This window comes from Psittacula echo (assembly GCF_963264785.1).
Source record: "Psittacula echo genome assembly, chromosome: 3".
Lineage (NCBI taxonomy): Eukaryota > Metazoa > Chordata > Aves > Psittaciformes > Psittacidae > Psittacula > Psittacula echo.
In genome coordinates this window covers 64,123,471-64,140,070 of record NC_137736.1, presented here as the reverse complement: position 1 = coordinate 64,140,070, position 16,600 = coordinate 64,123,471, and the positions used below count along the sequence as shown (strand labels likewise).

Sequence of the window (16,600 nt, the reverse complement as noted above, 5' to 3'; positions counted from 1 at the left end):
AAGCAAAAAGTACTTTATATTTTCCAGGCACTGGCGTTTCTTATATCAAGCCCCCTGTATCAGTAGACCCCTTTAGGTACTGGAAGCTGCTCTAAGGCCTCCCCAGAGCCTTCTCTTCTCCAGCCCGAAGACGCCCAGCTCCCAGCCTCTCTCCTTAGAGAGGTGCTTCAGCCCTCGGAGCATCCTTGCGGCCTCTGGGCTCGCTCCAACAGGTCCACGTCCCTCTTGTACTGCGGGCCCCAGAGCTAGAGGCAGTGCTGCAGGCGGGGTCTCACGGGAGCGGAGGAGAGGGGCAGGATCACCTCCCTGGACCTGCCGGGTGCAGCCCCTCCCGGCGCCGCGGCGCACAGAACAGTCACAGGCATCCGCAGCGCCCTGGCGGGGCGGGAGAAGAGGCGGCCCCGGGGACGGCGCGGTGCGGCAGCGCCCCCTGCCGGCTGCGCGGAGAGCGCCCCGTAACGGGCAGGCGCCACGTGACGAACCGGCGCGACAGCCGCGTCACGTGACTCTGCCGGCGGGCGGCCCTCTCAGCGGGCTCCTTGCCACCCCCCTCACGGGCCCGGCAGGGGCGGGGCCGAACGAGCGACGGCGCTTCCGGTTGGCGGCGCGCGGGCCCGGGGAGCGGGGGAGTGGGCGCGATTCGGCCGCGCGCCTCCGCCCGGAGCCCCGCCCCCTCCTCCCCCTCCCGTCCCTCGCGCGGCCCGAGCCCGCGAGCGCTGCCGCCGCCGCCGCCATTGGCGGGTGCGCCCAGCCCCTGCCCGGCGCCCGCTGCCGCCCGGGAGGTGCCTCAGCGGTGAGTGCGGGAGGGAGGGCCGCGATCGCGCCCCGCACACGCACTGCGCTCCCGCCAGCGGCCGCGGCCCGGCCCGCACCCCTCCCCCTGGGCAGCGCGCCTGGGCCTTCCCCTTGCCCAGCCCCCGCCGCGGCGTCGCGCCGGGAGGGCGGGTGGCCGGGTCGGGGGGGAACGCGGCGGTGTCGCGCAGGCGGCGGCGAGTGGTGCCGGCGTAGGGGAACAAAACCGACGGGGCGGGAGCAGCGGCTCCGTGCACGGGAAGGATAGATGGGGGGGTGTCGAGGCAGACCAGCCGGCGCGGAGGGGATGGGTGGCGGGGGAGAGGCCCCGGGAGGGCCGGACAGGGCCGAAGCCGGTGCCCGGAGAAAGCCCGGCCCGCAGCACTCGCTCCCCCAGAGAAAAAGCGGCAACAGCGGCCGAGAAGCGAGGAGCCAGCGAGGCACAGACCGAGCGGCGCTGTCCCGCTCCGGTGGGGAGGCGCTGCTAGATGCCGCGGCAGGACCTGTGTCCGCGCCGAGTCCCTGCGGGACGGTCCTCGTCACTCAGGACAGAGCCGCTGCGCCGCCCGTGAAGCGGGTGCAGAACCATGTCTCTGGGTCGCAGCCTCACGTCGTTAGGGATGGACGAAATGAGGTGACAGTGGCATTTTGGAGCGACTTGTGAACTGGCGGAGGCTCGTTCGTGTCACCTGCACTCACTTTCTGGAGCTTCGGGGTGGGCTGGGAGCAGTAGTATGTGGTGCGGTTGTCAGGAGGATTTGATGCGTGACTGTGCAGAGGAGCTGTTAGTACTGGCTCAGCACTCTTAGAAGAGAGGCAACTGGCAGCTTGACTTGTCCTGAGTTGTAGGTGAGGAGTATAGAGACCTGGGACATCACTTTTCTCTGCCATAATCTCCCCTTGAACCATGCTTGCTTTCAGGAGAACGTAAATAGAATTATTTGTAGAATCATAGAATAGTTAGTGTGGAAAGGACCTTAAGATCATCTAGTTCCAACCCCCCTGCCATGGGCAGGGACACCTCACACTAAACCATGTCACCCTAGTGTCATCAAGATACACAACCTGTCACAATTCCGGAACAGATTTTGTGCTATGGTGTGTCCAGTGGCACCTTAGGTTCAGCACTGCAGAAGTAGGGTTTCTGGGGCCATTTTTGGAAGCTGTCTGTGTGGAATTGGAAATTAGCAGTTAGAAAGCCCTGTCAGGACCATAAGGAATTAATTTTGCCTGCCCTGACTGCCATAGGTACATTGATACTGCTCTGCAGTTCAGAACGTTGTCAGATCTTGTAGTAAGGACTACTGTTGGTGTGCAAGACTTGTCATTCTCTTAGCAGAGGTGGAAACCTTCCAGAATAGGTGCAGTTCTATCCTTTTGTGTTTCTGAAGTCTTCTGCATGTGCATCACGTTCTGTCACTTTGCAACTCTCCTTTGACTTGATCCTTTCCTGGAAACATGGAACCACATTTGCTGCCTGGATCCGGTGTCTCACGTGTTCTCACAGCGTATCTCAATATTTCAGCAGCTGGTCGGGTCAGGGTATTTGTGCCTTTTTTTAAGTGTGTGTGATTTCAAAAACGTGGTTCAGTTCCATCAAATTGTTGCTGATGAAACTTAGCCCGAGTAGATAGCTGGTAGCAGGGAGTTCAGTTGTGAGGATGTGGCTGGATTCCTGTGGATGCTGCTGGATTAGCAGGAGTGCAGTGCTGCCCGTCTTGCGGGTGGTGTGTTGGAAGTGACTCCCTTACCTGCTGTTGGCGTTGTGAAGTGTATGCTCTGCTGCGCTGTGGGATGTTTGTGTGCAGCTTCCTCTGGGAGCTAAACTTGTGCTGCTTGTCAGTCATGACGCAGGGATGTAGCTTCAAGAGAAGTATCATGTTGCCACCAGGCTGCCATTTACTTTTTCTTGGTACTGCAAGAAAATGCAATTTTTCGTTTTGCTTAAACACAGCAATAGTTTGGATCTGCTCCTGGTAGTAGAGGCAGCGATGCAGCTGTATCTGGCTTTCTTGTGCTGGCAGCAAACTTCACCATTGACCCTCTTCACTGATAGAGGATATGGCTGAACTGTTTGCAGGCAAGAGAATTCCAAGGCTGATGAACATGAACAGCTGTTCTTCCTGCACAGTGAATGATAGGGGGAATCCAGAGTGGTTTTAGGGCATCAGAGAAAACAGAAGGCTTTCTTCTTGAGGGCTTTCCCAGCTGTGCTGACATCATTGATGGGTTTTCTGTGCTCACAGGCAGTCTGGATGTTTGTGCCCTTCGCTGCTTCTCGCTGGCACTGCCTTATGACAGTCGCAGCGTGTCCTCTCTAGAAGAAAAATGCAGGGATCTGTTTAATGGTGCAACGCTGAGTGTAGAATGTGTATATTAAAAATAACCCGAAATGACGAGTAGACGTCCAGCTATGATGTTGGAATAGAGGTTAGAAGTGGAGACGTCTTGTTAGCTGCCAGAGACAGTGCTGTGCCGTCCCCTGGGTGGATTCTTTCTTACACGCAGTATCTCCTGCGCATTTCTTTTCTGCCACTGGGAGGCTTCTGAGAGACTTCATCTGTAGTGGGATCCTCATTGATGATGGGATGTCCAATCCAAGAATGGGCTCTGAAGTGGCTGTGTGTGATGGCTGGGAAGATAACCAGAAGAGGTTTGTCTGCTATGTGCTTAGGCCACTCCTATTGTTTAGTCTAATGGGAGCTCAACAGAGACTGCTGATGTGGTTTGACTGCACTTTTTCCCACTTTTTTCTACTTTTCTCTGCTTTCTTCCACTTATTCCCACCTTTTCCCCACTTTTTCCCTCCCCCCCCTTTTCTCCCTTTTGCACAATTTTCCCCTCTCCTTTTTTCACCTTTTTTTTTTTTCCCTTTTCCCTTTCTCTTTGTCTGTTCTTCCTGTGGTGGAAGATGATGGCAAGAACTACAGTGCAGGAGACAGGATCTTCAGCATTTCTGTGGAGAGAGCAGAGCGCTGGTTGTAGGAACCTTTGTGTGTAGGTTCCAGACAGGCATGAAAAAAGGGGAATGCAGTGAGGTTGCCTAAGGTGCTGCAATACCGAAGAGTTGTCTTGCTTAGCAGTATGCCTCAATTAAGAAGAGATTCAGCAGAAGAGACAGGTTTGTCAGTGACTGCCAGCTGGTGCATGCTGAAGTCACAACACTGAAAAGGGTGAGTGATGGCAGTGTGGGAGAAAGTGCCCCCAGCTCTTTCACGTTATTTCTTATGCCAAAGGCTTGAATGTCAACCATTGGATGTCTGGAGATGAAAATGAGGAAGTGCCTGTAACTTCTTCAGTTGCAGAATAACCTCCTGGTCAAAACAGCTTAGCAGCAACTTGGACAATTTGTGAAAGCGATCCAGGACCTTTTCTCACCACTGCATTTGGAAAGAAAATGGAAGTTTCCATTGTAAAATAAGATTGAATTGAATAAAAGGAAAAGGTGGGAGGTAGGATGAAGTGTAGTTGAGAGGAGTGAATGAGAGAAATCTGCAGCAAGGGCAACAGTTAGGTGATGTGTAAGGAGGAGGGAAGTGAGGAGGGTGGAAAAGATTGTCGGATAAACTTGTTGTAAACTACGATAAACTGACTTTGGACAAACCTTTTTTTCTTTTTCTAGAGAAAAGAAAATGGGCAATTTAGAATTACCACCAATTTTGGAAAATTCGCTTTTGGTTCTGAAAATGCTGTCAGTGCAGTGTGTCCTTACTGTCCTAATGGGGTTCTGCTGTGGTTTTGTAAAACAGGATTCTTTTTCTCTATCTTGTATGATCAATCCAGAATTTCTGGCTTTAAAATGGAAATCTTTATTTCTTCCCATCACCCCAAGTCCCACAACAAAAAAATAAATCTTTATTCATAAAGACTTTTAGGTCTTTTGGAGTGTTAAGATGTGGCTTGCTTCATTGTTTTTTTATTGACAAGTTGTTTGCTATTTTAGGGATACAGACATTGAAAACTACTATGATCTTTCTGTTTTTTTTGGATCTTTTTCAGGAATGTGAAGTTTGTTATAAGGTGCTAGGAAGTGTTTTGTGGTCTACCTTGAATGTGGCGTGGACCACATTTTGGAGTGTCTTTTGTATGACTGCTAATAGTGCTGGGAAACACCGTGTCTTACAAGACCCCTGAAATGTGGTTCTTAGCTTAGCATGATAATAATGCAACATCTGTTTAATTTGAACCTACAAGAAAAAAGCCTGTGCATTTCACCTAAATATCCAAATGTTTCTTTTCACCATAGAGATCCCTCCCACATTTACATGAAAATGACTTGCAGCATTTTATTAGGTTGGGATTTTGCTTATTGTAGTAGCTAATGTGGGTAAATTCTGTTGGAAATAGTGGAATCTAGCCAGGTCATTAAAAATTACTTGCATTTCAGATGCTGCATTTCTGTTTCTTGTTTGAGGAGGTTGTGTTTTGTTTGGTTGGTTTGGTGTTGTTTGGTTTGTTTGAGGTTTGTTTGGTTGGTTGGTTGGTTGGTTGGTTGATTTTTTTTTTAAGTCTTGCCCAAACAGTAATTTTGAGAAATTTCCATCTTTCTCTTTGGGGTGAGGCAAAGGATGTTGTGAATGCAAAGGGCTGTCAACTACACCAACTGGAAAACAAAGACATCCTGGCTGCTTTTTAAACAGCATTTTTGTTGTTATTAGGGCAGCAGATAAAATAGTGGAATGGAAAAAATTCTTTTCATGATGGAAAAAATCTTTATAAGCAGCAGCTTTTGGTTTTCGTGTAATTAGGGAGAGGAAAACAGTGCTTAACAGATGAAAACAGGGCCTAGGCTTCTGGCTGCTGTTTTCTTCTTGAAATTATTTTTTGTCTCTGTTAAAACCAGCTGATTTGTTTTGAAGTTTTATGATGAAGATGCAGTTTTGAAATGGCTTTATCTCAGTGGCACTGTTTCACAATACCTTTTGTTTTTAGTTTACGTGTATAAAGTAAATCAACCCAATCTGGGAAGTAAAGGCAAGCGAGAAAGCAAGTCAAGTTTATTGAATGAAACATAAACTTCACTCTTCATCACCTGGGCTCGTTTTTATTATTTGTTTGCATATTTTTTTTGCATAGCTAGGAAGGCCTGTTGTTAAATATAAACTTTGTTTTTCAAGTTTTACTGATGTAAAACGACTTGCAGAAGTTGAAGGTACCTGTATTTGGGTCTCTTGGTGAAGTGGTACCTGTGCAGAAGTTACACTTGCTGAAACGGAGCGTGGGAGGAAAAGCACATGCACTTATTTAGGAATGACAAAGAATTTACATTAACATTGCCAGCTAATTATACAGATTAATTTTTTCTTTCCTTTATGGCAGGAACTGAAGCTTCCTCTGTAAAAGGTGCAGTGCTGTGAGAACTGTTACTGACCATTGAAAAATGGACGTGTTGCAGGTACTGCGTAAAACCACAGAGCGCTTAGAGTGTGATCACTGCAGCTTCAAAGGAACGGACTATGAAAGCATACAGATTCATATGGGTACCATACACCCAGAGTATTGTGATGAAATGGATGCTGCTGGTTTGGGTAAACTTATATTTTATCAAAAAAGTGCAAAACTGTTTCACTGCCACAAATGCTTCTTTACCAGTAAGATGTATTGCAATGTGTATTATCACATCACAGCACAGCATGCAGCACCTGAGAAGTGGAATAAGGAACGCAAAGAACAGGTAGAAGGAGATGCAGATTCCTCCAAAAAAAGTGTCACAGTGGAGGCACAGAAACCTACCCTTTCCCCCGAGTCACGCAAACCTGCCCCTTCTCCTGAGCAACCCAAATCTGAACCTGTTGTTTCCCCCAAGCTTCAGAAATCGTCAGTGTCTCCAGAGCCGCACAAGTCAGCTCAGGCAGCTTCCTCAGAGCCAGAGAAGTCAGCCCAGGCTGTGTCCCCAGACCCAGAAAAGTCAGCTGAGGCCACATCTCCAGATCCAGAGAAGTCAGCCTCAGCTGCATCCCCAGACTCAGAGAAACCATCTCCTGCAGTGTCTCCTGACCCACAGAAGCCATCTCCTGCAGTGTCCCCCGATCCACAGAAGCTATCTCCTGCAGTGTCCCCTGACCCACAGAAGCCTGCCCCGGCTGTGTCTCCAGAGCCTCGTCGTCATTCCCCAGCTGTGTCTCCAGAGCCTCGTCGTCATTCCCCAGCAATATCTCCAGAGTCCCGTCGGCATTCCCCCGCTGTGTCTCCAGAGCCCCGTCGGCATTCTCCCGCTGTGTCTCCAGAGCCCCGCAGATACTCCCCAGCTGTGTCACCAGAGCCAAAGAAACCTACTCCAGCAGTATCCCCTGAACCACGACGGTATGCCCCAGGTGGGTCTCCTGAGCCCAGGAGACATCCTCAAATGCGTAGGCCTGCTTCTGCTGCTTCTCCTGAAACCAGGAGGCCTGCTCCTGCAGTTTCGCCAGAGTCATGGAGACCTGGTCCAACTGTTTCCCCTGAGCCCTGGAGGTCAACACCTCACGAGGTGCAGAAGTCTTCCACGGTTTCTCCCTGGGCTCCAAAGCCTGCCATGTCAGCGTCTGTAGAATCCCGGAGGCCTGCCCCTGAGTCCCGAAGGCCTGGCCCAGTTGTGTCACCAGAACCTAGGAGGCTTGTTTCTGACTCGTGGAAATCTACGTCCTTTTCCGAATCCCAGAAGTCTACTCTTGTTTCTTCTGAGCCGTGGAAACCCATCTCATCCGTTTACCCTGAAGGCTGGAAACCTGTTGTGTCCCCTGACACATGGAAGCATTCTCCCCCTGTTTCTCCTGAGCTTCGAAAGTCTAGTCACACTGTTTCCTCTGACTCTTGGAAGACTTCTTTCTTTCCTGAGGTCCGTAAGCCCGGTGCTTCGGTATCTCCTGAATCTTGGAAACTCTCTGAGTCCCGGAAATCTATGTATTTTTCTGAAACTCAGAAATCCACCTCTGCTGCTTCATCTGAGGTTCAGAAACGGGCTCATTTCCCAGAACCTCGGAAAAGAGCTCTCTTCCCAGAGTCTCGTAAATCTAATCCTACTGTTTCTACTGATGTCCAGAAACGTGCTGTCTTTTCTGAGCCCCAGAATCAGGTGCCTACTTCTGCTGTTTCTACTGAAGGCCAAAAACATGCCTTATGTTCTGAAACCCAGAAATTAGCTCTTGCTTCTTCTGAAGTCCAAAAGCACACCCTGTTCTCAGAAGCCCAGAAACTCACTCCCATTTCCTCTGAAGTTCAAGAGCCTACTTCCTTTCCAGAGTCTCAGAAGTCTGTTTCTCCTGAAATTCAGAAACATGGCCTCTTTACTGAGAGCCAGAAACCCACTCTTTCTGTTTCTCCTGAGACCCCAAAACAAGCTGTTTTTACTGACTCCCAGAAATCGGCTGTTTCCCCTGATGTTCAAAAGCATGCTGTATTTTCTGAGATGCAGAAGCCTGCTGCTGCTTTATCCTCTGATGTCCAGAGACATGCTGAAACTACTGTACCTTCTGAAATCCAGAAGAACATCCTGTTCTCCGAGCCTCAGAAATCTGCTTCGGGTTTTTCCTCCGAGTCCCAGACGCCTAGTGAGTCTGGTGAGAGTGACTTTCTTTCTCACAGTTTAGATGATCAGAAACCACTGGATGATTTGTTCTCACAGGACGAACAATCGATATTAGCCAAAGAATCTCCAGAAGACATGTTATATTCATGTCCCAAAAAGAAGCCCAAGAAGGAAAACCAGGAGAACTCAGATTCTGAACTAAATAGCAGTGAGTGTGGAAAAGCAGAGATGGACTCGATGGAGATAAAGGAGCAAGAATCCAACAGTGACCAAGAGCAGTATGATATGGAGTCATCTGATTATGGCAAAGAGAGCAAAACAGATGCAACTCCTCCCGTGCAGCCACAGTGTGTGCTGCAGTTTACTGAAGAGAAAGAGGCTTTCATCTCTGAGGAAGAAATAGCGAAATACATGAAGCGCGGCAAGGGAAAGTATTATTGCAAGATTTGTTGCTGTCGTGCGATGAAAAAAGGTGCCGTCTTGCACCATTTAGTTAACAAGCATAATGTTCAAAGCCCCTACAAATGTAAAATATGTGGCAAAGCTTTTCTCTTGGAGTCTCTCCTCAAAAACCATGTTGCTGCTCATGGTCAAAGTCTGTTGAAGTGTCCACGTTGTAATTTTGAATCTAATTTTCCCCGAGGCTTTAAGAAACATTTAACCCATTGCCAAAGTCGTCATAGTGATGATACACCTAAAAAACACTTGGACAGCCTTGAACCACTTGAAGAACAAATTTAATCTGTTTTTTTCCCTTGTGCTAGAAGGGAAATTGCGCTGAATTTACAGAAGTGTTCAAAAGTGTTACTGTATGTTAACTGAGTAGTTTAGCTGTTCTGACAAGTCAGAAGATGCATGGTTTATTGTACTATGTTTAACTTGTCTTATAGCTGTATTACTGAAATGATTTACTTTGGAAAGTAATTTTAAATACGTGTTCATGTCTTTGTATTACCCATCAGTAGAGTCATATTTTATTTTTCAGATGTACTATGTTTTTGAAACCAAAATGGATACAAATTAGTTTTGTAAAGATTTGTAAAACATACAGACAATTAAGGACTGGAGTGGCAAGCAATCCATATATTCCTGTGAAGACTGAACTTGTTTTTTCACATTTGTTAAATGTTGTATTTTTCAAAACGTTTTTAATCAAATTGTCAAGATTGAAATTCTTACCAAACTGAATGTGAATGAGCCAGGCATGAGAAACCATCAATCTTTCTGGAATAATTCTCCTCTGAGGTTGTAATTGAGTGTAATTTTTGTTGGAAATTTATTGCACTCAATTCTCTGACTTACTTGTCTCAGATTTAGAAGCATCAAGGTACTTAGTTTGTGATTCTGTATTTTGGCCATGTTTTAAGCATGTACTAATATACCTTAAATTGATGGATTAACGTCAGACTATGTATAGCTCAACACTTGATGATTCAGATGTTTGTAATGTCAGAACCCTCTAAATTTCTTGTATTTGGTGAAATGCTATGCTTTAATGTTTTAACAATAAAAGAAAACCAACCTGGTGTGGGCCATTTTTGGTTTTTATGAAATCAAGAACAAAACCTTTCATGTTGAACATACTGCCTTTTAAGTATCTTTGGCAACAGGAGATGCAAAATTATCCTGGAGTTCTGCTCTGAATTATTCAACTTTCCAGTCATCAGCCTGTGAAAGCAAGGTTAGTCTGTATGTTCTGTCTGCTTCAGAAAAACACTTTGGATGTAAATGAAGGAAAACATGGAAAACAGGAACTTGTGCACTGTTACTTAGTATGTTTGCCTTTGTTTTCTACTTGCATGTTAACTGTTCAAAAACTGTAAGTACTTTCTAATTCAGCAGGAGTACAGATTTTAAGTGGAAGCAGCACAAGGAAAGTTGCATTCTCCTCAGGCTAATACTTAAAATTTATTTCCTTTTTGTATATTAATATATTGTTTGCTTAATCTCATGATGTTTTAGAAGCAGAAATTTTTGTCAATATAATTATTGAAGGTTTGCCTGTAGGTTCATAATTTTGCACTTTGAAGGGTTTTTTTAATCATGACTATTTAATGATATACATCAGCTTACTCTCGTCTTATTTACATGAGTTGCTATGCTCATATGTTTGTATTTTTAAAAGGAGGAGAGGAAGAAGTTGAACTGTATCCTACCTTACTGCTGTTACCACGTGTCCCGAAGAAACTTTCATTTAAGTAAGTTTTGGTCAAATAATTGTTTTTCTGAAGTATATGTAGCCATATGTAAGCATATACATCTATATAAGCATATATGAGAATATTTTTGTTGCTTACTTTCCATGGGGAATGAGAAATATTGCTCAGGAAAGTATCAGAGCTAGATAAATCAATTTAAAACTTGGAATAATGGAAAATTTGGGAAAGTGAGTATGAAAATGAAAAGCAAATAGATGGAAGGTGTAGGGTTCCACCTGAATTCTAACCTTTATGTGCTTTGTAATAGACTTCGAAAGAGTGATGGTGTACTTTTAAAATATGGAATTATATGAATCTTTCACAATATAATACTTTGCATTTTCTTTCCTGTAGTTTTTCATGACTTAGTTTAACCTGTATTTAAAGAAAAAATCACAACCGACCAACACCACCTTCACTCCCCCCACCTGTCCCCCTCCCCCAATTTCTTAGGGATTTCTTGGTCAGAAGTAAAAAAAATTGCTTTTTAATTGATGGTATTACCCAGACAGAGTTGCCACGTGGATGTTGATCAGTTATCTCTAAAGATCACAACCATAAGTATCCTATGCATAATTAACAATGAAAAATCAGATATAAAATATATAATGTAATATATAAATGTCAACATATAAAGCTATATAATATCTATAAAATACATATTTCGTTTTCTAGCATTATTTTTTAAAAAAGGAGTTAGGAAGGAGTTTACTTCCTCCTGTGTGTATATAAAGAACTTGAATATACTCTGAGACTTACTACTTTTTCCTGGCACTGCAGGTCAGTGTAGAAAGAGTGAATTTAACTAAAATCCAGGAGAAGAAATTTACTCACGACAGCACAGAAGGCTGTGAAGATTAGTTTTCTCTGCTTCCCAAGTAGTTGAAAACATTGTTTCTTGCAATAGCAAATAATACGTATTCATGGAAGTCAGCATAGTGAAATAATTTCCTGACGTAGATTTATATCCTTGTTATATACTTGGCTATAATACAATAATCAACTTTAAGATTCTCTGAAATTTTAAAGAATGTTATTTTAATAGATTATATATGTGATTTAGAACATGCTTCTAGGCATAAACGTTCAGGCAAGATGTCAGTGAAAATGGCACATCCTTTTATACGATCCCCATCCTTGGAGAGGAATCTCTTCTCTACGTGCTTGGAAGGGTGGAGCTTTTAGACCTTTTCATGGAGAAGACTCAATGAAAGGTCCTTCTTTGCTGACCTTGGTGTCTGCAGGGCTGTTTATCTCATATATTCTCACTCCTTTCTCTGCTGAAGTTGCTGTTGTGTGGCAACTTTTCCCCTTTCTGAAGTATGTTATCCCAGAGGTGCTGTCACCATCGCTGATATCCACCTTGACCAGTGGTGGTTCTGTTTTAGAGCTGGCTGGCATTGGCTCCATCGGACAGGGGAAGCTCCTAGCAGCTTCTAATAAGAGCCACCCCTTTAGGCCCTCCACACACACACACCTTGCCATGCAAACACGATACATACAGCCACATGAGTTTCTAAGACCTGAGTTGCGCATGACATCCTGTGATGTTTTGTTACGGAGAATGAGGAAGCTGGTAACGACCCAGTAATGAGTTTGGAGAGAATCAGCTCTGCAGTTGAAGTAATGTCTCAGGATGTCAGTAACACATATATTGGTACTATGGCCTCACAGATGGGACACAAGGTTTTACATGGAGACCATATGTGCACTAAAGAGATAACATAATCACCTCTGCTGCTGCTCTCAGCTGCACATCTCCCTTCATCTGTGCACTGTTCCCTAACTTATTTTTGTTGAACCATTCACCTGTACAGTTTCTAGAGCAGAAACAAGGCTGTAAAAAAATCTTGACTGTAAATATTTATTTTTCTAACAGAATAATTTGTAAGTGCCTGGGTTTACGGTTAAATGAAGCATCTCGCCGTGGTGCAGACAGGGTGTTAGCATCCGGAAGGGGCAGAAAATGTCAGGTAGGGCTGAATGGTAGGTGTTAATTACATATTTTTTAGTGAAAGAGCATGCATACCCTCAGGTGTAGCTTATGTGGACCAAAAATTTGTATCTGAATGAGTCCTTCACCACAGGTTACCTTAGGTTCCTGCAGAGCCTGCCACTGCCTGATAGAAGTCTGGGACTTGTATCAGGTAGGCTACAGCCCCCCTGTTAAATGAAATGCTTTCTACATCACTGTGAGGCAAATCAACTTGTATTAGAATGCTAAATGGTGTTCCTTAAAGTTCAAATATTCTGCCTTATAAATTAGTTATTTCTGGAGGATTAAACCCAACATCAGGACTATGAGATACTGTTTTCCTCTGTACCAAGCCTACTGTCCATTATTATTCTTCCTCTGCTTCTTAAATAGCATCTTGGTTTCAATCAGCATTAGAAATAATTGGCAATATGGAATATTAACTTCTAGAAAAAAACCCAACAGTATTATGGCTAACTGCAGGTTGTAGTCAACACAAATAAACCCTTAAGCAAACTAAATGGTCCTGGTATGCATGTGAGATAAATATGCGTTGGACAGAAATCAGTATGTGCGTGCAAATAAAATGTGGCTTTTACTAGTATCACTTGTTCATATGTAAGAGATTGTTTTGTTTCAGCTTTCTCTCATGTCTGATTTCCTGAGGATCTCAGAGATAAAACAATTTTCAGAACTGGAAACTGAACAGCTGTAGGAGTGCAAAGTGTTAGAAAAGGTTAGTGTGAAAATCCACACTCATGTTGCAAGCTTTGATGTACATGTTAATCTACACAGAGGAATTCTGGCTTCTCTTTGAATTGTGGTATACGGACTTTTGTAATGAATTGTTTAACTCTTAATTCAGTGTGGATGCAGGCATATTTAAAATGATCCTATACTCTGGTATTTGCCGCTTGTGCATTACTATTATCACATCATTCATTTTTTAGTCTCCTTATTATGAGGTTCCTTTAATTTGCTGTGGGTTTAGCAACACATTTCTTATATAGGCAGTACCTCTGCTGTAGCTGCAAAGAAATTTGGCTGCAGGTTGAGTTCATCTGCCTGTTCGCAAGAACACCAGCTGCCTGGCTTTGTGCCGGGAAGCCAGGCAGGGAGTATGGAAGGTGCCCACCACCTCCTAGGCTGCAAACCTTGTTAGAGCTAATGCTTTGCTCTTATGCTAACAGAAGGATTATAAAGCATGGCTGGGCTCTCTAGATGGTGGTATGCCCCACGCAGGGCTTGTGTTTCTGGGCACAGCCCGTGCCTGGATGGTGCAGCCTCCCATGGGATGTGGGATGCAGGATGCAGAGCAGCTGCTGCCCTGCAGCTTCCTGCGGCCTTCCTGGCTACTGCAGTTTTTCCACCCCACTGGGTCCATGAGGCCCTTTGCCTTTCGACTTAGTTCACTATTCCTTTAAGCTCTTTTAAGAAGAGCTGTTAATACCTACCGAGTTAAAAATAAAACAGCAGATGGATGGGGAATGATGGCAGCGTTGTTGTCTTGTGCACATGACAACTGTTCCACCACGAAAATCCTGATTTCACGTTATACCAAGTGCTGTTTTATCTCGTTACCGTTTGCTGCTCCCCTGAACTCAGTTTTGGTAAAGTTATCCATTAGAGGGAGCTCCAGAGCAATTTATTGGTAGATCCTCCTTATGTCGTGGTTTTAAAACATGTTAAGTACACATATGGAATAGTAACACATCAATGATAGGTTCACAGATGGCTCCGGGCTTTTCTTCTTATTATGGTGAATTAAGACTGATTTCCTTGATATCTGGAGTCCCCTTATTTAAAGCACTTGTTTCTTTTCTTTGGCACCCCTACCTGCTGTGCAGTTATCCCATTCCCATAGCATGTGCATTATTTACAAGGATGTTTAAAATAAAAAATAATACTCATTTGTTCCCTAGATCTCTGTTTCTCTCATCTTGATCAGAAAAAAATGCTAAGGGAATTACAGAGGAAGCCTGCCCTTCTCATGATGGTATTGAGAGACAGGCTGCACTCAAAACCACCTAATGCCAGTCTGCGCAGGGGACCTGTGCTGGGTGTAAGCTCTGCAAGTGAAAGAGGATTTGTATACAGTCTGCAGTGGCTGGTGTACACAACGGAGATGCAGCCTCTGGCTAAGAGAGGGTTTAAAATCTCAGACCTGTTGATGACCAGAAGCTGAGAGGGTAAAGCAGGGCCACAAGCAGTCCCCTCAAGTCCTCATGGCACAGCATTTGCAGCTGGCCCCCGCTGCTTCTGCAAAAGACCCTGGCACAGCTTCTCACCCAAAGCTACACAGGGGAGGGCAGTGCATGTTCCACAGTCACACAGAAATGCTCTGGAGGGAACCAGTGAGGTGGAAAAGATGCACGTGAGAAGCCAAATTTAGACCCAGGTTAAGCTTCCTCAGGTCTGAGCAGAGAGGGGGCAGCCTCCAAGCGGGAAATCTGAAAATGCAAATCCAGATGTGGCTGACTGCTGTAGGAAATGTGCCTGCAAGGCGGTGATACTGCTGTCCTGACCTACCCTGGTTTAGGGTGTTTCCACTTCCAGCACTGACAGCGCTTTCTTGGCTACTGATGGGCAGCGAGACAGTGACTGTGCTTCAAGACACTGCCTTCGGATGCAGCCTGCTCATCTGCAGTCAGTTTTGCCCTTGGAATCCTCAGGCATTTTGCCTAACTGACGTCGTGCACTGTTTGACTTACTGAGAAAAAAGCTGTTTACAGATACAAAAGACAAACAAACCGTGAAACTTTTGTCCTTCATTATTTTACATTGACTTGCTGTGGTCTGGGATGGCTCCAGCATTTTTTCTCACTGCACTCATTACTCCAGGCAGCAATGAAACTGGTTAAGCCAAAGGACCAACTTGGCCTTGGTGTGTTTGTAATGTCATTGGATGTAGGGGCAAACACAAACGTACTGCCTTGGCCATGGGAACCTTCCTGCTTCATTTACAGTAAAAAACAATCAGGTGTCTGTATTTCCCTCACTTTCAAACTTCTGTAATGCACATACACACTAAGGTGAAAGAAGTCAGAAGACTCATGATTTGATCTTTCAAACCTTTCAGTGAGAAATCCTTTGAAATTTAACTTCCCCCTAAAGAAACGTAGGTAAAGCTGCAGGGATGTTTTAATTGTATTAAAAATGGTCCTCAGACACAGTCACATTACTTGGAAGAAAATGCTACTTTTGAGTAATTATTTCCTGCTGCAAGACAAACTGACAACTGTGATAAATGATCTTAGGCGGGACTGCTGGCATAGCATTCGTTGTGTTTTTGCAGCAGCAAGGAAGGATTCAAATACATACGCATTTACAACAGAACTGGAATAGCTTATCTACTCAAGTTTTGTTGGCACGTTTATGTCTAAGTAGCTGAAGTAAAGATTCCACTACAGAAAATTAAACCACTGGCTTGCACAGCCTAGTTTACACTGTTTTGCAGCAGCTGCAGGATGAATTCTTTAGACTTAATTTAAACAAACAGATATGATTCCAGCATAGTGGAGGGCTCCCAGGGTGCGAGGGAGCTGGGTCTTGCAGACCAGGCTGCACCAGGGCTGCCTGTGCTGGAGCCACCCAGCAAGGAGAAAGCAGGCACTGAAGCCTTCAATGGCTGTTGGCCTGGGCTGTAGCCTGTCCAGATTGCTTAAAACTGGCTGTTTTATTATTTGGATATAAACTGGTTGCTGATTAGATAAATGCAAGTGGGTTTGTGTAATTAAAAAAAAAGGCCAGCTAACTGAGGTAAAAACTATGCGGTTTATGGGAGAAGATGCCAAAGTTAATTACAGTTACCATCTGTTTCATCAAAACAGTCTCTTCGAATACCTCTATTATCAGTGCTGGCTTTGATATCTTTCTCAAATGTATTCCAGTGAGGAGGTACTTTAAATTACATTGTTCCCCATAATCCCTAGCAGACAACAGAGTGGTGGTGTCTGCAGTGGCCTTATGGTGCTATTTCTTTTAAAGGAAATATTGCTGTGGCTTTAATCACTGCAAGCTTAGCTCTGTGTGCAGGAAACTTGCAGGATTTTTTCCAGGGATTTATTCAAGGTCTTTGTGTATGTATTTCTGTATGAGACAGATTGCAAACATGAATGGCATTCTTTT

At 44.9% G+C, this 16,600-nt stretch overlaps 1 protein-coding gene across 6 annotated transcripts; it reads left to right on the top strand.

Annotated features, from left to right (window-relative positions):
* Positions 1 to 586: 586 nt before the first annotated feature.
* CHAMP1 (chromosome alignment maintaining phosphoprotein 1) lies at positions 587 to 9,805 on the top strand. 6 transcript variants are annotated; one of them, XM_080613895.1, is made up of 4 exons: positions 587 to 793; positions 6,112 to 6,320; positions 6,420 to 6,466; positions 6,599 to 9,805. In XM_080613895.1, exons 2-4 carry the CDS (start codon positions 6,173 to 6,175, stop codon positions 9,038 to 9,040), a joined length of 2,637 nt encoding a protein of 878 aa, XP_080470021.1. In that variant the 5' UTR covers positions 587 to 793; positions 6,112 to 6,172; the 3' UTR covers positions 9,041 to 9,805. The 6 variants fall into 6 exon arrangements, with proteins under 6 accessions (XP_080470021.1, XP_080470019.1, XP_080470020.1 ...); XM_080613893.1 differs by having other exon boundaries at positions 6,420 to 9,805; XM_080613894.1 differs by having other exon boundaries at positions 6,112 to 6,466.
* Positions 9,806 to 16,600: the final 6,795 nt, after the last annotated feature.